The 18,528-nt window shown below is 56.9% G+C and overlaps 1 protein-coding gene, 1 long non-coding RNA gene and 1 other non-coding gene across 3 annotated transcripts; 1 reads left to right on the top strand and 2 right to left on the bottom strand.

Annotated features, from left to right (window-relative positions):
- Nucleotides 1–437: 437 nt before the first annotated feature.
- Nucleotides 438–2,970, bottom strand: LOC137759965 (uncharacterized). Its single transcript, XR_011073218.1, has 3 exons — nucleotides 2,886–2,970; nucleotides 1,335–1,483; nucleotides 438–662 (listed from the first exon to the last, which is right to left on the bottom strand). It is a non-coding gene; the product is annotated as an uncharacterized lncRNA (long non-coding RNA).
- Nucleotides 2,971–3,228: 258 nt separating this feature from the next.
- On the top strand, nucleotides 3,229–3,335 carry LOC137753677 (U6 spliceosomal RNA). The gene has a single exon (XR_011071548.1). It is a non-coding gene; the product is annotated as a U6 spliceosomal RNA (small nuclear RNA).
- Nucleotides 3,336–8,829: 5,494 nt separating this feature from the next.
- SKOR1 (SKI family transcriptional corepressor 1) lies at nucleotides 8,830–17,076 on the bottom strand. The gene is made up of 9 exons (XM_068536766.1): nucleotides 16,970–17,076; nucleotides 14,548–16,744; nucleotides 13,387–13,477; nucleotides 12,388–12,495; nucleotides 11,799–11,870; nucleotides 10,330–10,404; nucleotides 10,012–10,086; nucleotides 9,434–9,499; nucleotides 8,830–8,924 (listed from the first exon to the last, which is right to left on the bottom strand). The coding sequence occupies exons 1-9, from the start codon at nucleotides 17,074–17,076 to the stop codon at nucleotides 8,830–8,832; spliced, it is 2,886 nt and encodes a 961-aa protein (XP_068392867.1).
- Nucleotides 17,077–18,528: the final 1,452 nt, after the last annotated feature.

Raw genomic sequence — 18,528 nt, 5'->3', positions numbered from 1 at the left:
CAGCTCTGTACTTGGACTTGGCAATTCTTTTTGACCACTCTTTCAGCGTGTACGAAAATCACAGTGAAGCCTTAAGATAGCAACAACTCAAAAAAATATGAATTTAAGGCAGCAAAGAGAGAGATTTGAGAGAGAGCTTCCTAGAACCCTTCAAACTGTATTCCCATATTCCTTCTGGGTACAAAGTTAGCACTTGGAGTCAGAGAGATCCGAGAGCAAATTCCAGTGTCGCTGACTAGCTTTACCTCTCTAGCCTTAGGTTTTCCCCATCAACAAATCAGGAATAATAAACTCCCTTGTGCTTATCTCTCAGAGACATTAAAATGAAACAGTACCTCATAAGATCCTGTGTTGATCTTAAAGGGCAGGGACTCATGCTAAGCTGAGTAAACAGGAGTTAGTCTATGTGGTGTCCCTTCCCAGCAAGGTAACTGCAATTTTTTAAAAAATTTTATTTATTGTTGGCTGCATTGGGTCTTCGTTGCTGTGCGCGGGCTTTCTCTAGTTACGGCGAGCAGGAGCTACTCTTCTCTGTGGTGCGCAGGCTTCTCATTGAGGTGGCTTCTCTTGCTGCGGAGCGCAGGCTCAGTAGTTGTGGCGCACGGGCGTAGTTGCTCCGCGGCATGTGGGATCTTCCCGGACCAGGGCTCGAACTGTGTCCCCTGCATTGGCAGGCAGATTCTTAACCACTATATTACCAGGGAAGTCCGTAACTGCAATTTTAACCAGGGCCTCTGGTAACTCAAACCCAAACGACTGAAAACAGTGCCCATAGTAGCTCAGTAAAGGAGGAAAAAAAAAAAAAAAGACCTGTGAAAAAAATTCCATTGTAGCTAAAACAGTCCCCGTAGTAGCTAAAAAGGAAACGGAGCCGTCTCATGCCCCCACCCCCACTCCTCCTTCTTGCTGGGCCTTCAGGGCTCAGGAGAAGGCGGTGTATGGTTCAGCAGGTCCTAGACCCTAGGTCCACAACAGCCCCTGTGGACTGTTCCTGGGATCCTCTATGCCCCAAGGATGACCACCATGCTGTACTCTTCTAAAGCAGAAAACAAAAACAGTGTTGAATTTTAACATCTTGCTAATTATAGTCTTGAAAAAGTTCTTCATTTACCCAGTTACAAAAATCACAGCCAGTCAAAGCTGACAGAAATGTTAAAGATCGTCAGTAGGGCACTCTCCTCACTTGGCAGAAGATAAAACAGGACCAGAGAGGTCCAGGGAGTTGGTCAAGGTCACAAACACAGGTGCAGGGAGGAATGGGAACTAAAATTCAGATCTCTCACCTCTATACCACAACTGCTCAATAAGAAAAAACAAACAGAACAAAAACCCACCTGGTTCAAAATAACACAAGCTCAAGTAGCCAGAAACAGCAAACAACCTGGTCCATCTCCTGCTGGTTTCCGCAGTAAGGCAGTTATGAACCCACAAGATGTACCTGTCACCATGACGTGTGCGCATCGACTGTGTCGAAAAGGCTCTCCTAAACAAATGAAGAAAAACGTGGATGCTAATTGAAGATTAGCATCATCTCCCATCAACGCTAATACGCTTTTTGGTTATTTGCAATTCCCTTTTGTAAATCTGAGGGAAACATCATTGCCCAAATTAGCTCTTTTCACTCAATAAAGGCCATATTAGCATTCTGAGGTTTGTGTTTGCTTACCGCTTATTTAGAGAGAAGTCAGATGAGAAGTTGGGCTGCCTGCACCTGATTTCCATTTCACTGAAGACAGGTGAGGGGAGGAGCTCCAAAGTCCCCAAAGGCCAGGCCAGGTGCTCCCTGGCTGGAGCTGAGATGGGTTCACAGTATGGAGCCAGACCTCAGCCTGGAGCACCAACTACCTCCACAGCGTCCCCTCCCCTGAAGGACTGGCCCAGATGGGTGAAGCTGACTCACGTGACTCCAAGGTCTTCCTTTGCCTGAAACTCTCTGTCCTGTCCTCTCAGGGCTGCATCCCTATCATCAAGTGACAACTCAACTGTCCCCTCCCGCCTGTCTACCCACTGAAGTGGGCTTCATTACCCAGCCATGCTCTATACCGCATGTTCTTTCTACTCTGTCTCAGCACTGAGAATGCTCTCCCCCCTTGCTGGAATGGAAGCTCCATGACCCCTGCTGCCCCAGCGCTCACGTCATAGGTGCTCTGCAGCTGTTGAAGAAATGAAAGCAGGAATGAAAGTTTGAGCTGATAAGACCTTGGGAGTATTGCTTAAGAGGAAAAGGGCAGACTACGCTCCTGGTCCCAAATCTTTTCTCTCTCGAGTTCCACTGTGAAGAGGAAAAGATCAGTCTTTGAAACCAGACTTGCATCCAAATCCCAACTTCTTTCACCACTGGCAGGATAATTTTGGCCTTGATAGTTTAACCAACTAGAGGCTCAGTTTTCTAACCTGCAAACTGGCGGGGGAGGGCACTGACCAGGTTAAGTGCCTGCCCCAGGACTGGATCAAAGGGTGGTGACCTTTCCCAGACCGCCACCACTCCCGAGTCACTCTATGCAAAGCCTGGACCCCACAGAGGACACCCTCCCTCTTCCCCTTGGCTTCAAGTGGCGATGGTCCTGAGAGTCCCGGGGGAAGCAGCGGCAAGTCACTGCCGCTCCGGAGCTGGTGCCCACGGCCGCCCCAGCCCCAGCCCCGCCCCTTCCGGTTCACGGTCGGCTGCTCCAGCCCTCGCGGGGGTCACGGGTCTCAGCCCGACCATCGGTTCGCAAGCGTTTCGGGGTCCCGGACCGCACTCCTGTGGGGACCTCACTGGCACCAAGGGCCCTCGTCCCAAAAAAGCATTCTCGCCCCGCACACGCCGTCACGCCTAGTTGGCGGACCACAGCGCTGCCACATTCCCCTCCGCCGCGCCGGGAAGACCCGAGGCAGACCCTTACCCTTACGCACTCAGCCCGGCCGGCGCGGAAGAGGCGCGCTAGCACCGCGCACCACGTAACCGAGCGTGTCTCCCGGCGCCGTCCGCTAGGCGCGCACAGGTCGGGCGGGCCGAGGGCCAATTTCCCATGGTCCCTTCATTTGCATATAGAATGTAAGAAGGTTATGGAGACTATTAACTTTAACTTGGCCGTAATCACAAAGACATGAGAGTATGTGTGATACGAAAGGTCAAAACGTCTTGTATATTGTGAAATTTTTAAAAGAGGGCTACAGTGTAGTCACCATAACCGTAAAAGTTTTTATATTCTTAGCTTTATAAACGTCGGAGTAGAGCATACTGTTGTGCTCGCTTCGGCAGCACATATACTAAAATTGGAACGATACAGAGAAGATTAGCATGGCCCCTGCGCAAGGATGACACGCAAATTCGTGAAGCGTTCCATATTTTCGTCCCTGAGTTTACCAGGTGCACAGTTTGCACGTTGGTGCAAACACTTTTCACATACAGGTTCTACTTCTTGTTTGACACAAAGGAAACTGTAGTCCCTGGAGATGGAGTAAAAGTGTGGGCAGTCAGATTTATCGCTTTGCTGTGCTTTTCACATCTGGCTCTCGGGCCCCAGTCTTCAACCTTTCAAATCTTGCTTCTGCTTCCCTCTGCATTATCCTGAGTTCTACTGTACCTTACACTTAAGGAAATGGCCTTGCCAAAGTTGATCCGTTTCACGTCCAAAACACAACAGGACCTTAGTGCTACCATAAACATAAGTTGTACCATACCAGGAACTTGGAACAAGACTGACTCCTCATGCTGCCTCTGAATCTTAAAAAAATAAATAAAGTAATAATAATGCACATCTTATTGAACATCTATGGGCCAGGGCCTTCACCAGTATCTCATTTTAATATTCCTGACAGCCCTGCCTTGTGGGTATTACTGCCACCATTTCACAGGAGACACTGAGAGGTAAAGCCACCTGGGCATGATCGTGTAAGTAGCTGAAACAAGGCCTGATAAGACCTCTAGAGGCACAGACCCTGAAAAGACCCAGGTCCTGCCCCCAGGTAATTCAATTGCAAAAAGCAGTCCTAATGAGTAAGATGAGAAGGGAAAAAAGGCCAACAAAGTTCAGATTTCCTGTGATGTGTTTGTCAGTGTTTTTTGAGGTACCAATTTCTTTCCAGGAGAAAAATGTTGGTGCATATGCTTTGCTGGTGCCCGAGCACGCGCGTAGTCCGCCTGGCGGTCTCCGCAGCCGCTGCGAGCCGGGTTGGTCTGTCTCCAGCGGCCGCACCGCTCCCAGGCTCTGTGCTCTGCTCAGTCAAGGCACAAGGACAGTCTTGGAGCCCCAGGGCCTCGCCAGGGCAGCGGCGGGCCCTCTCCCGCCGGGTGCTCGGAGCTGCCGAGCAGCGTACCATCAAGGATCCATTTCTGTTCTCTTCAGTGGAGGTGAAATGATCCTTTCCAGGTAACAGCCAAGAATAGGGATCCGTGGGACCTCTCATTGCGCCTCCTCGGCTCACGGCCTCCAGTTCATGGAGTTAGAGGACAATCTTTGGCTTTCTTTTCTCCCCCCAAAAATGCCTGGTTCCTTGGAGGCCACCTGGGTAATTGGGTGAGTAGTTTTAAAGGTCACTTTCTGGGATGCCCAACAAGGAAATGACCAATGGTGGTTTGGCTCTCTCTCCTTCTAAAGAAACTCGTCATCCTTCGTCCCTCTTCTTGGCATAACCCTGGTCTCAGAGCAAAAACTACAAAAGACACAAGCAATTCCTAGTGCTGTAAAAGCCAAAGACCTAGCTGACTTTCAGGGCTCTGCACAGTTCTATGAAGTAGGTATCCTTTTCCCCCTCATGTTATAGATGAGGAAGCTGAGGCACAGAGAGATTCAACAACTTGCCCAACCAATGTCACACAACTAGTCAGTGTCAGAGAAGGGATTGAGACACAGGAAATCTGGCTGTAGAGTCTGTGCTCTTAACCAAACACTATGCTCCCTGTGGGGGCATAGAGTGGGACATGAGGCTGTTTAGAATTAATGCAAAGAATATGCAGGTCCAGTTCTGCTTTTGTTGGTGGTCTAAATTCAAGGACAGGAGTCACATTTTTGTAAAGGATCAAGGCTAGACTTTAGATCAGGGTAGCTGGGAATGTGTGTGCCCAGTGACCTTGCAAAATTAGAGGGAGTGAAGGAGCACCCTCTTCGGGATGCAGTGGCAAGAGGAAGAAAGCTTTCCTGTTCTAGGTTGACAATCCCTCACCTGACACCTGCCCCCCCAAGACTAATCTTATTGATGAAGGATATTCTGAGCAGTAAGTCTGTGTTTAATTAACTATGCAAATGAGCTAAACTGCTTCCCGGTAGCTGCTGCCCAGAAGCACCTAGAGATTCCTTCCCTCAGAAATTTCCAGCACCCAGATGAACAACAAAGTTGGAACCTATTCATCTAGACATCTGTTGAGTACCTGCGATGCATTGGGCCCTGTGTTGGAGGTTACAAGGAAGGGCAAGATGTGGCCCCGATTGCCGAGGCACTTACAGCCTATGAGAAATGGAAACACCAAGTATAACTCAGGGAGGTGAGCACTCTATTAGCTTCATTAACCAAGTGCCACAGGAACACAGAGGTTACTCCCAGGAATCCAGAGATCTTCCAGGTGTCTCTTGCCGATATGTTACGCTGAATTGCAGAGGAAACGAAGGTGGGGATCGACCTACTGGTTTCTCCCAGGGGAGTGAAAAAGCAAGCAGCTTGATGCTGTTTCCATCTGCTCCTCCAGCTTCGCTCAGTTTATCACCCTGGATTTGCTGGGACAGGTGAAGATAGACATCACCTGCACCAACGAGCCTCCCCAGAGCCTTCCTCCGCTGAAAAAGGAGTGGGAGGTTGAAGAGGCATGTTTACCTCGTTCTTCACCCCCAGACCTCGGACTCCAGAGCCCGACCTACTTGAGTACCACCGGGAGCCGAGGTGAGGAACAAACACCACGAAAGAACAGCCGGCTCCCCACTCCCCAAGCCCCACTTTTTCTGCCTAAGACAAGGCTCCCTAGTCTGGGGTCTTCGGACGCTGGCTGTAATGCCTAAAATGTGTCGCAAGGTGGCAACGTTGTGGCGAGGAAAAGACTTCAAAATTCCTGGGTTTTTTTTCAAAGCATATTTTCCCTATTAATGTTTCATTTAACTTAATTAGAATCTGGTAAACTAATTAAAGTAGCTACGAGCCCCGCAATCAGCAATAATTCGTATAATTATTGATAATTACATCCATACCAATCGTTTGGTTATTAACATTTGAGGGAAACAAACCACTTCTGAAGGGAATCGGAGCCCAGGAGGGTTTTTGCGAGAGCTTTCTGGGTCGCATCCGCCTACACCTCCAATCCAAAGAGATTCCGGTCCAGGTGGGGCGCCCTTTCTGCCTGGCCCCAACTGCCTACGGCTCTTTTCCCCACTTTGTGGAATTAGAAAAGGAAAGGTGAAAAGGAATGTTTGCCAGGTTCCTCTGTGTGGGCCGCAGCGACGCAGTAACTTCCTGCCTGGGTAGTAACTGTTGATCCCATTTTCCAGAGAAAGTGCCGGTTCCTAAGAAGCGGTTCCGCCCAGGAGGCAAAGGCGCGTTTGCTCTCCCAACCCGCGCTCCCCGCCAGGTCCCAGCTCCGCTCGCCCCTGGCACTCCCTAGGGACGCATGTCTCTCTCTGGACCTCAGTTTCACCTTTGGTAAAGTGAAGGACTGATCTGGTTGGTTCCACCCATAGGAAAAGTTCCCGCTCCCTGGAGGGTCCCTGGAGGGAGATCGCGTGTCCCGAGGCGAGTTCATCCGTCAGCGACACCTCACAGTTTACCCGGCCATTCTCTCAGTCCCCTCTGGGTCTAGCCCTCGGAATAACCTGGGACACGAGGGCTCGGAGCCCCAGCGCAGGGTGCTCCGGGGCCTGGCTTCCTGCCTCGATCGCGCGGCGGGTCTCCCCGCCTGTGCCCCTTCCCGGAGGCCCAGAGCGCGCCCCTGCTCGCCAGCTCCGCCCCGGGCCCTCCGGACGACCCGTCACGAAACTTCCCCACCGGCGCAGCCGAGGGCTCCCGGGCCCCTGCTGCTCGCCCGGCGGCTGGGCACAGAACGCCCGCCTCCAGGGTCTCTGCCGGGCCGCCCGGGGACGCGCAGTGAGAGTCCTGGGGTGTCGGAGGGCAGGGTCGTCGGGGCGCGCAGGTGCAGGCTGCGGAGCGATGCCCTGCGCTTGCTTCCTCCCAGAGCGCGTCCACGAGCCGCCGGGGACGAAGGCCTGAATATTATTTTAGAGGCCGAGAGAAAGGCCTAGGAAGACTTAAGGGCAAGACACGGCACCTCTGCTAGTCAGGTAAGGAGGGGAAATTTGATACCAGGACCAAATGATTCCCGGGACCGTGCGCTTTCCCACACTCTCCTCCCCCTCCAAAAAGCGCGCTGCTGTTTCCTTCATTTATCTGTAGCCCAAGCAGCGGGTGCCCTGTGGAAACTGAGGCCGAAGGGGGAGGCCCGTGGAGAGGTAAGGCCTCGGCAACCGCGGCCGTCCCCCCCCCCGGATTCCAGCGGGAGGCATATCTCACCTTCCTCCTTGGGCTCCTCGACGTCCGCAAACCCGCTGGGACTAAAATGCACGGAACTTCAAAAACCGCCAGGGCTCCCTCCGTTCAGCTAGCGGCGAGGCAGGCGGGAGCGCATCTGCGCACAAGCTGCGAGTCCCCCGCGTCCTTTCCAGGCCTGCCGGGCCCAGGCCCACCACTCTTACCTCGCCCCCGCCCCGCCCCAGAGCTCCAGGGCCTGGCGGACAGTACCCGCGCCTCCTGGCAGTGCTGGTTGAACCTGGGATTCCCGGCAGGGCCCGATTCGGTCTCTGAGCGCCCCGGAGGTGGCTTCTCCGGTGGGGCAGGCGTGGAAATGGGCACGAGTAAACTCTCGGCCCCTGCGAGCGCTGGAGGGAAGAGTCAGAGACCTTGCAGTAGTTCTCATTCTCCGCCGAGGCCCAAGGGAGGGTCCTAAACGTGGGGCGGGGGTGGCCTGTGGGGCAAGCTGGGGGTGCCTAAAGGACTGGTGGAGAGATCGGGATGCTCGCTGCTACCCACCTGAGCAAATTCGGGTCTCAGCCCGAGCGCCCCAGAACCCGCGCTGTGGTCCCCACGCACCACCTGTTGCGCCCGTCTCCCCCCGCCCCTCCCCCCGCCGCCCTCCCACCTCCACAGCCCCGGGAAGTAACAGATTTTTTTTTTTTATTAAAAAGAAAACAAAAGTCACGGATACAGGGTGGTCTCCCCAATCAGGCTCAAGGTGGTCTCCCTCTCGTGAGTCAGTTGTCGCCCTTTTTAAAGTGCTGTTACATCAAGAGGTTACAACAAAAAAATAGACAAAGCAAAACCCGAGGGAATGGAAAACGGGACCGGAAGTAGGTCCAGGAGAAGGAAGCAAATAACTTACAGCATAAATAAGTTAAAGTGAACCCAATACTGAACCGAGAGACTCACAGTACATTTACATCCATTGCACATAGCCACTTTGTCATTGGGAACAAGAGTTTCAGAAGTGGACGGGACGGGAAGCGCGGGGCCAGCGAAGTTCCTACATTGTATTCACAATTGGGGTTCCGAGGCTGTACAGGAGGGAGAGGCCCCCTCCCCTTTCTTAACCCCTTCGGTCCAGTTAACCCCATGAGGTCCGATGCCCAGGAGTTCAACCGTGGGGCGAGGTGGTATTTACAGTTGGAAACGGAGACGGGGCCCTGGGCGGGGGCGCCCGGGAGGGGGCGGGCAAGGCCGAGGCGCCCGGGAGGAGAGCGGGCGGGCGGGAGGCTGTATTTACATAGGTCCAGTCCGAATGGCTTGTATCTCGCCTTAGGCCGCCGCGGCCGCGGGTATTTACAAGAAGAGAGCAGCATGGCTTGAGGGCGCGTGGGCGCGGCCGGGCCGGCCCTAGGGCAACAGCGGGGGCTTGAAGGAGCAGTTGCCAGTGCAGTGCCGGGGCGTCAGCATCTTGCAGGAGAAGTGGTGCAGGGCGTCGTGGGCTTCTGGAGAGACAGTCGATTGGGCCATGTTGGGCGCCTCGGCAGGCCTGCGCGGTTCACGGGCTCCCTCGCTCCCCTGTCCGCCAGGGTCTCACCCACCCCCTTCAGGCTCAGGGGTTCTCAAGCGAGAGCATCAGAAGGTGAGAGGGTAGTAGAGAGATCCTGGTTATCCAGAACCACTGCTCTAGTTCAATTGGCCCATTTTACAGAAGAGGAAACTGAGGCACAGTAAGAGGGAGGTCGATCGGCCCCAAACCAGATTTGGACCCGGTGGCAGATTTCCCAATGCTCAGAGCTCAAGGGGCTCTTTCTCCCTATCCCACCGTTCTAGCATCATTTCTCCATTAAAATCAATTCCCATTTCCCTCTTCTCAGCTACTGATCTATGTAGACCTGGCCTTCCCCTCTCACTAGCACTGCCATTCATTCATTCATTCGTTCATTCATTCATTCACTCATTCGCCTGCACAGCCAGCGCCTGGCACCCCTCCTTCTTTCCCCGGCTTCCGCACCTTTTAATTTCTGCTGGATGGCATAGCGCGCCTTCCTCTCTTGGTCAAGTTCGTTACACAGAGTATCTGGAAGACATAGGAAGTAGCCAGTGAGGAAATGAGACCACCTTAGGGCCCGCTGGGGTCACAGCCCGGCCCTCACCCTCTTCTCAGCGCTCAGCCCCTGGCAGAAACAAGTCCGGGAGACTGAGGGAGGGGGCGTCAAAGCTCCACACTGCAGCTTGGCAGAGGGAGGAAATGGCCTGGGATGGCGCTTAAAGGCAGACGGATCTAACCAAAATTAAAGCAAACTTAGGCATTACTTCCCAGGTAATTTTACGCCTCGATTTTTAATTTAGAAACCATGGAAATTACCGCGATAAGAAGTTCAATCACTCCATGTAATGATGCCTGCAAGCCGTTTGCTGGGCTCGCTTGCCATTCTGAGGCTAATCAGAGTATACAAAGGATATTAAATTAAAAAAATAATTGTTAAATTACCTTCAATTTAAATCCAAATGACTGAGCCAACATTGCGGCTCCTGCCAGACGAGAGGCAGTTACGGCCCGTGCACGCGCTCACCTGACTCCCATCTTACCTCTGACAATTTGCAGCTGTTGCACCATTTCTTCTCGATAAGCCAATTCCCTCTTCATTTGATCCTGAAAATTATCTGTGCAAATTGATTAAGCGGGAGCTGTTACGCACAGCCCCCTCCCTCGGCCGCGTTTCTCCACTCCCCAGCCGCACCCCACCCCCTCCATCTTTGGCCTAGTGGGAAACCCCGGAAAAGGAGGGTTCTGTGGCCCCGGCCTCATGCGGAGCAGCAGCTGCTTGCACTGGGGTCCCGGGCTGAGCCCGGGGCTTGCGGGAAGAAGGCTCTGGTGATGAGGTGGAGCGGGTCTGGATGGGGTACCTTTGAGACTCTGAAATTCTCGCTCCAGCTTCTTGCGGAGCTCCATTTGCTCCAGGAGCAGTTTTTGCAATTCGTCTGTGAAGGGGCGAGAGTGGGAGGTAAAGGAAGAGGGTGGTGGGACTCAGGGGGCCCATAAGGTACCCAGGTCCTCCCCTGGCCGGTTCCCCTGAGATGGGAGTAGGGGAGGATGGGACCGGATGGTAGAGGCCCTCAGCACTCAGTTTTTCCGTCTGCATCCAAAGGATTTGGGCAAGAAATGGGGTTAGGGGATTAGGCTGCCCAAGAGAATCAAATTCAGGATAGTAGAATGCATGTTGGACTTCTAGGCCCTGGCCCCAGGCGCTAACCAGCATGGTTTCTGCTTTAAGTTGTCCCTAACTGCCTAAGCTTAGAGGTTGGCCTAGGAAGACGCGGTTTACCCCTTCAATTGACAGACTTAACCCCTCCCTTCAATGATACAGACCAGAGAGAATCTGGTCAAAGCCTTGGACCTCTGCCCTGGAAAAATACATATATTCACAACAGTTTGTTTACAATTTCAAGAGGTCCCAAGACCCCAAATTCATGCTAAGAACATGCTCATATAAAGCACCAAGGATTTTGAAGGTAATCACATAGCCTGTAAAATCTGTAACTAGGAAGAGTGGACGACCACCAGTGCTTCTCTCCCTCCCCACACCAATTTCCAAGCCCAACCCTGGGCTGGGTGGGGGCAGGGAGAGGCAATTGGGTGTGGAAGGCCCCACTGGTGCCCTCAAAAGCAGCTCCAAAGGAGTGGCAGGGGGCTGCCCTGACCACGGAGCTATTGGTATCTGGTCCTCCACATGCGGAGCCTCTCTGAGAAATCCTCCCCTAGCAGGTGCTCAGAAAACACAAAAATGGGAGACAGAGAAGCAAAGTGGGTTAGAAGCTCCTTTCTCTGTGCCTGAAGTCACACTCTTCCTTTTGCAGTGGAGCAGCAACCCCAGGACCCCATTCCACAAACAAGGTCCATCCTCACCTTATTAAGGGTGGGGTGGAGTCGGTTATGCATTAATTCCATGAAAAAAAAACAGAACAAAAACAAAAAAACCTCTGAGACATTCCTAAAGTAAATGCGTCCTCAAAATCTTGCTATTCAGATGAGGTTGAGACCCAGATTGCCCTGTCTGATTGTCCACAGGCATCAAGTTCTGAGGATCATTACTCATTTTTCTTTCTCACCGGGCTATTCAGACAGGCCCGGCCTTAGGAACTCGGGGTGGCTGGTTCCCTCCCCTTGCTCACTTCACCCTTCCACTCCCCGCCCCCCACCCCGACCTCTGTGCCAGGATAATGTGTCCAGGGAATTATCCCTTTGGCTCAATGAAGACTGATTCCCCAAGAGCCTTTTCTTCTCACACTCACTCCTACAGGAATAACACCCCTTTACAAGAAGGGCCCATCGCCCCCAAGCACAGTGTGCCCCCATTTCACAGATTTAACCTCACCTCTGGCCAGGTTCTCGATATCTTTCTCCACTAGTTGAGTTCCCGTGACATCTAGGGTGAGCCCATCTTCGCCTGGGATACAAGGGCAAGTAAGAGGGGTTTTGTCCTGGGAGAGGCCTTGGGAGGGGAGGGGTGAGCTTCCTGGGAACTGTGCTAAGTTGGAAACCTATTTCAGACGCTCTGCCTTTAGAGGAGACAGTTACAGGCATCCAGTACTACCCACCTTTCAAGTCATTATTTTAGGGGTACAGCCTTTATTTTAGAGAGTGACCGGCTGGAAGAGAGTGGACCCAAGGGAAACAGGCTATCTTAGGGCAGGAAGTGCCCTTTGACCTGTTTTAAGTGGGTGATGGTGTTCCTCATATCCTAGTAAGCCTCCTTCCCTCACGGAAGAGCCCCAAACCCACCAAGGAGATAAGCAACTCAGGAAACCTGGCCTGAACCTTGCCCACACTATTTAAATATTTATGTGCCAGCCGAGAGAGAGGAACGGCAGCCCCTTAGCCTTGCCGCTGGAGCAGGTGGAAACCTGGGCGACCTGGGGCCCAGCTCCCGGGTGGGGGTGGAGTGCGAAGGTCCTAGGGCTCACCTCTGTCTGTATTTGCGGGACTTGGCTGGGAGATACTCCTTTGGTCTGGATAGGATTTCCTTGTTTCCAAATCGTCGGCAGTCGAGTGATTGTCTTCCTTATCTGGCTCTTAAAGGCAATAAACCGAGTTTCAAGGAGACGCAAAGAAACCGTGACCCCGATACGGCCAGAGCTGCCGCGGTCGGGGCGCCCGAGCCCTAATTAAAAGCGTCGTGGCCGCCGCTGGTTCCCGGCTGTGCGCCTGGGCTCGCACCCTCAGGCTTTGGGCCGGGCACCCCCTCCCCCGCGCGCGATCTGCTCATCTCCGGCTCCACGCCCCCTCCCCAGCCCCTTGGAAAAGAGCAAAACGAGCAGCCGAGCCCACCAGGGACAAGCGACCTACATCGCGTGCAGATACTGGGGCACCGCGAGCGCGCGTGGCCGCCGGGTCTGCCTGCGCCGAGAACGCGGCCCAGGCGGCGACCCTCGGGGTGGCAGCAGCGGGGGAGACATCCTCCCCGGCCTGGCCTGCCCGGATTTCCGAGGCCCTCAGTCCATTCTCTGAGAGCCACTGGGTCCCGCGCGCACGTGCTCCGCGTTGGGCTGCAGCTACCACGGCACTTCAGGGGTCCCCAAGGGGGTGGCTAAGCGTCCCCACCCCCTCCCGGATCCGTCCTGACCACAGGGGACCTCTCGGCCAAAACACTTGCTGAATAAATGAGAGGATCTGAAAAGGACGCCAGGCGTGGTTTGTAAAAGGTTTAACCCAGTGCCTGAGGTGTACGTGAGCGGTATCTATCTATGCGGTGGAGAGGGCGGATGTAAGTCGTTGGAAGTCCTCGCTTAGCTTCCTTTTTCTTTCACTGTTTTTCTTTCCCTCTCCCTCTTTCTCTCATTTTCTCTGCCTCTGTCTTTCCTCTTCTCGTCTTCCCTCGCAGGCCTCCTCTGGCCCCGGCCCTCTGCTCGCGGTCCCCCCATCACATTGGCCAGGGACCTCGGCAGGGGGGCTGGGGGCGTTACCGTGGGCCTCGGGGGTGCAGAGGTAGGAGGCCGCGGGCCCCAGCGCCGCCGCCGCGCTCTTCACGTGCTCCTCCCGCTCGGGCGCGTACACCTGCGGCGGCCGAGAAATGACAGGCGGTTAGGGGGGACGTTTGGCGGCGGCTCGCAGCAGCCCAGCCCTGCGCCGCGGCCAGGGGGGAACATGAGGGGGTGACGGAGGTGCGCTCGCCCGCTGGACCCGAGCGCCCCGGGCGGCCGTGACGCACGCGCCGCAGCCTTGCGCCCTCGGAGGCCGCATCACCGTTGTAGATTCCTGGTAATTATTAGCGCCCTCGAGAAAATTACCCGAAACACAAAGCGGCTCCTAAGCCAAGGGCAACTGAAAGCCGCCCCCACCCTCTTCGCCTGTCTCAGCGTCTTACCTCCCGCCCGCGCCCAGTCCCCGGTATAAACGACGCCTTTCGCATCGGGCTAATGATTCGTGTTTTAATGGACCGAATGGAAATGTACAGGTGTGCGCACCCACTTTCAAGTGCACACCCCCAACCCGAACCCCCGGCCCCGGCAACCAGAGAGCCCCTCTCCCGCCCCGCACACCTTCTCGACGACAGCTTCCCGCCAACGAACCCTGCGGTTCCTAGGGCAGGAATACGAAGAGACCCGGAAAACTACGAGTTCGTGTGGAGGAGGATTCCGGGGACCCGGTACTGCGGCTTGGTGGAGAGGCATCCCTCTCCTCTGTTTACCGGCTCGTCTTCCCCGGGGCTCAGATCCACATCCGGGAGGGCGTGCTACCGGCCCGGCATGTTGAGAGCTTTTCTCTGGATTTTGGTCCCTTTCCTCCAGACCCATTTTATTTCTACCTTTCTGTCTCTGTGTGACTGCCAGTCTCTGCCTGTCTCCTCCCCACTCCCATCAACAAAAACACAGCACACGCATTTTTCAGGCCTGCCCCCCACCCCCTGATCTTCCTACACCCTCAGTCGGGGGTCCCAGCGAGCCCAGCTCCACAGAGCTCCCGAAGCTGGGCCTATCCAGAGCAGCCGGGGCCTACTGCTGGAACGCCCGCTCAGAACAAAATTCCCGTCCCCCCCCCCACCCCGGCCAAGGCCTGCCCCACATCCCAGAGCTGCCGAGGGGTAAGCAAAGAGGCGCCCCCAGCGGGGCGGGCGCGGGGCTCACCTTGGCCGGCGCGGGCCCCCCCAGCGGTCCGCAAGACTCTCGCAGCTCATAGCCGCCGCTTGGCGGGCTCCTCTCCGGTCTCCGCACCATGTCGTCGGCCGCCAGGTCCCCAAATGCGGACCGACTGGCTGGGGGTAGACCCGGGGGGCGCCGGGGACGAGGGCTGCCGCCGTCGGGAGAGTCTGTGGGGCCGTCGGCGCCCGATGAGGTGGTAGACAGGGGCCCTGCCTGCTGGTCGCCATCAGGGCCGTCTCCTGTGCTGGGCGCGCCGGGCTCGGCCTCGTCCGGGGCTCCCTCGTCGTCGGGGAAGCGGTTGGACTCCACGTCCACCTCGGGCTCGTCCGCAGTGTCTACGTCGGGGGAGGCGGAGTGGTAGCTGGAGCTGCCCTCGCTGAGAAAGTCCGGGCTCACGTAGCCGCCGCCTGACCCTGTGCCTGGCCCGGGCCCACGGGCTGGCCCGCCGCCGTACGCGTCGCGGGCGCTACCGTAGAGCTTGGCGATGCTCTCGGCGTCCTTGACCACAGGCCGGAAGGCCGACACATAGGAGCCTTTGCGTGCGGGCGGCGGGGGCGGCGGGGGCAGCGGGGCCAGCGGGGGCGGCAGCGCCTCGTCCGCGCCCTCCTCGTCCAGCGGCCCGCGGGACAGCGCGCTGGGGCAGCGCTCCTCTGCGACCAGGCCGCCCTCCTTGGTCGGCTCGGCACCGTCCAGGGGCTCGGGGCCGCCGCCACCGGCAGCAGCCGCCGCCGCCGCCGCTGCCGCCGCTACAGCTGCCGCCACGGCTTTGGCTTGGCTTTGCGCGGCTGGATAGGGCGGCACTGGGAGGCTGCCTGCCGCCGGCCAGAACATGGGAAACGTCGGGTACACAGTGGCTGCGGCAGCCGCCGCAGCCACGGCCGCTGCGTCCTTGGCTGCTCCGGGGGGCTGGTGACCCCAGAACATGGCGCCGCCGCCCGGGCCAGCCCCCGCCCCGGGGGGCAAGTGGCCGGTTCCTGGGCCGCCCGCGCCTGCGCCAGTGCCCGCGCCCCCGCCGCTGCCGGTGCCTGGGCCGCCCTTGGGTTCGCCTGCGCCTAGCACGGGGTCGTCCTTTTTGGGGCAGAGGCCGAAGGCCGTGGGGAAACCGTAGGGATGAGGGAAAAGCGGCGGGGGGAGCTTCTGCAAGAGGCCAAAGCCCTTGCTGGGCACTGGGATCACCGGGTAGCTGCGTACGCCGGCGCCGCCACCAGGCCCTCCAGGGCCCGCGGGGCCGCCAGCTCCTGCCGCCAGACCAAGTCCCCGCTGCGCGTGAGGAGGAGGCGGCCCGGGAGGCCCGGCGGCCTCTTCTTCGCCACAGCGCAGGCTTTTGTGGGGCGGCGGGCCTGGGGCCATCTCCGCGCCGCACCCCGGGCCGCCGCCGCCGCCGCCACCAGCACCACCCTTCCCCTGCCCACCCGACCCGCCATTAGCGCCGCCGCCTCCTTGCAGCGAGAAGGTCCGCTTGCGAGTGCCACCATTGAACATGGCCTTGACGTCCTCCCAAGCGTGGCTCAGTTCGTCCGTGGCCGACTTGTCACTGAGTTTGAGGTGTCGGCGCCACGAGTTAAAGTTGGCTGCGTCGGGCTGCGTGTACTTGGCGTCGGGTGTGCGGTGCGAGTGGAAGATGAACTTGTTAGGCGAGAAATACATGCTGCAGTAACCGCACTTGATACACTTGGCACGCGAGCTGTTGTAACGCGCGGGGATGAAGCTGCCACGCGAGCCCCAGGCGCACTCGTGCACCACATCGAAGGCGAAGTTCTCGGGCAGCTTGGGTGGCTTGTGCTCGCCCAGGAACGACTTGCAAAGGCGTTCGGCCTCGCGCTTGGTGATCATGCCGCAGCGGCGCGACGAGATGGGCATGGCCCCGGCCCGACGCAGAATCTCCAGCTGCACCGGTGTGCACTGCACGCACGTGATGCCCAGGGCCACGCGGCGGTTGTGGATCTCATTGTAGCTGTAGTTCTTGAGGAGGGTGTTGGAGATCTGCGCCAGGCATAGGCGCTCCTGGCCGTCGATGACCAGAGACACGATAGGCACCCCGTACAGCGACGTCTCGCCCACCTGGTTGGGTTTGAGAGCGCTGGAGCCCGAGTAGGGCTGCAGCTCCTGCTTGGAGTTGGGCGAGGAGTTGCCCTCGCGCCCCGGCCCCAGCTGAGTGGTGAGAGCCTCCATGCCGCCGCTCCTGCGAAACAGAGAAAGCAGAGAGCCGATGAGCCATTTTCAGCGCCAACGCCGCTTGGGCCCGCCCAGCAGGGCGCGCCGAGTCGGGCGCGAGGGGAAACTTGGCAATGGGGAGGGAGTCCAAGCTCATTCGCCCCCTGGACGGGCGCCTTTTGTTATTCAGACGCGTGCTGGCGCTGGAACAAAAGCCCCCGGGGTCTGGAGGAGGAGTAGGGGTAATTGAGACCTCAGGAATGCCCGGGTAGCTAGGAACCTGATCCTCTTTTCGGACAGGGGAGGAAGTGGGGCCCAGAGACGGAGAGTGACTTGCCCAAGGCCACACAGCAAAGCCATTGCCGAACCCAGGCTTCCTGGCGCCCAGATCCGTGCGTCTTCGGCCACCCTCGCAGGCTGCCCTACCCGTCCGGGTCCTGAAGCCCTGACGTCGGGGACAGGCCGCCCCTCTGCTCAGTCGCGCATGCACGCGGGCGGGGGCAGCGCAGGGAGGAATAGGGAGGGGGGAGGGGCGGTCACTGCCCATCTCCAGACAGTAGGGGGCGGGGCGGGGCGGGGCGGGGCGGGGGGGGAGGTGGCAAGGAGAAGGAGGAGGGCCTAGAGGCCGTGAGGGAGGCGGGGAGAGACAGAGGCGACCGCTGTTCGTGGTGCTGAACCCGACTCTTTCCAAAGCACGCCGTGAGTGCCCAGCCCCGGGGTTGCCCCCACTGCACCCAGCTCCGCGCCAAGCCGGCTCCCCGGGATAACAGCACTGCTTTCCACAAACACGAGCTTTTCCTCTCACGCCCGGAGCCTCGCGTTCGTTGAGCAGAAAGATTCCGGCTGGAAATATAAACCGTTTTCTTTCCAGCCATCGGTGGGATCAGGGTCAAGCAATTCCTAACCACAATTTCTGCATTTTTAGCTGCGTTCCAGACCAAAGCTGGTTTCCCTCCGGGTCAGCATGTGGGACGGAGAGGTTCTCAAGGAAGTTTCTCAGAAGCCACTTCTCTTTTGCTTCTAGGCATCCACTCCCTAAGTTTTCCTCCTTCAGATGTGCCTTTCCCACTCAGGCCAAATGCAGTCTCCCCAGGTTCTGAGCTTCCTCTTTTGGGGGCGTCTTTTTTTTGTTGTTGTTGAGTATCCTTCATGACGGGCTGTCCTGACTCATATGGGCTGAGAAGGATTCTGGCCGGTCTCTGAAGCCACCACAAGGCTCCAGGTCAAAAGTTACTGCTGGTCCCGAGCTTTGCTCCCTGGCCGAGGCAGGGAGGCAGCCGCGTCTGCGGACATCAGCAGCGGGAAGGACCCGGGGCTTGATGCCTGGGGCCCCCTAGGTGGCTGAGCCCAGCCACGTGTCCTCAGACACCGAAGGATCCCACCCGGCCCACGGCTGCAGGGGCTCCTGCGGCACAGGCAGCCCAACCCCGAGGGCCCCTCCCCTAAACTCGGCAGAAAAGGCAAATCCATTTTTAAAGGGGGAAGCTCTAGCAGGACAGGGCATCCGAGCTCAAAAGCTTCATCAAGGAGACTGGGATCTTCTGTCGGTCTGTCTCTCTCCCTCCCTCTCTGTTTGTCTAGGTACCCCGCATCTGTCGATCTTATCTGTTCCTGAGCTGTCTGTCTCTCCTCGCTAGCTCCTCTTTCTCCCATCTGTCTTCATACCTTCTTCAAGTATCAAGCTATTTATCTGTTATCTGTTTCATCTTTATCTCCGTGGATCGAATTGAAACTAGTAGACCCTCCTTTTGCGTTGAAGTCCCTTGCAACATTTTAGGAGGCAAAAGCACTGTCCTAACTCCTCGGCTGAGG

Source organism: Eschrichtius robustus, chromosome 1 (genome assembly GCF_028021215.1).
Source record: "Eschrichtius robustus isolate mEscRob2 chromosome 1, mEscRob2.pri, whole genome shotgun sequence".
NCBI classification, from domain to species: domain Eukaryota; kingdom Metazoa; phylum Chordata; class Mammalia; order Artiodactyla; family Eschrichtiidae; genus Eschrichtius; species Eschrichtius robustus.
The sequence above is the reverse complement of the archived record's forward strand: the minus strand, read 5'-3'. Positions and strand labels throughout refer to the sequence as shown.

Excerpts from the sequence above, each read along its gene's own strand:
- SKOR1 (XM_068536766.1), bottom strand. The coding sequence starts at position 17,076 with ATGGCTTTGCTGTGTGGCCTTGGGCAAGTCACTCTCCGTCTCTGGGCC. Across the intron at positions 10,087-10,329 it reads AGAATTTCAGAGTCTCAAAG|ATAATTTTCAGGATCAAATG; the intron begins GTACCCCATCCA and ends CAATTTGCACAG. Across the intron at positions 9,500-10,011 it reads ACAGCTGCAAATTGTCAGAG|ATACTCTGTGTAACGAACTT; the intron begins GTAAGATGGGAG and ends TATGTCTTCCAG.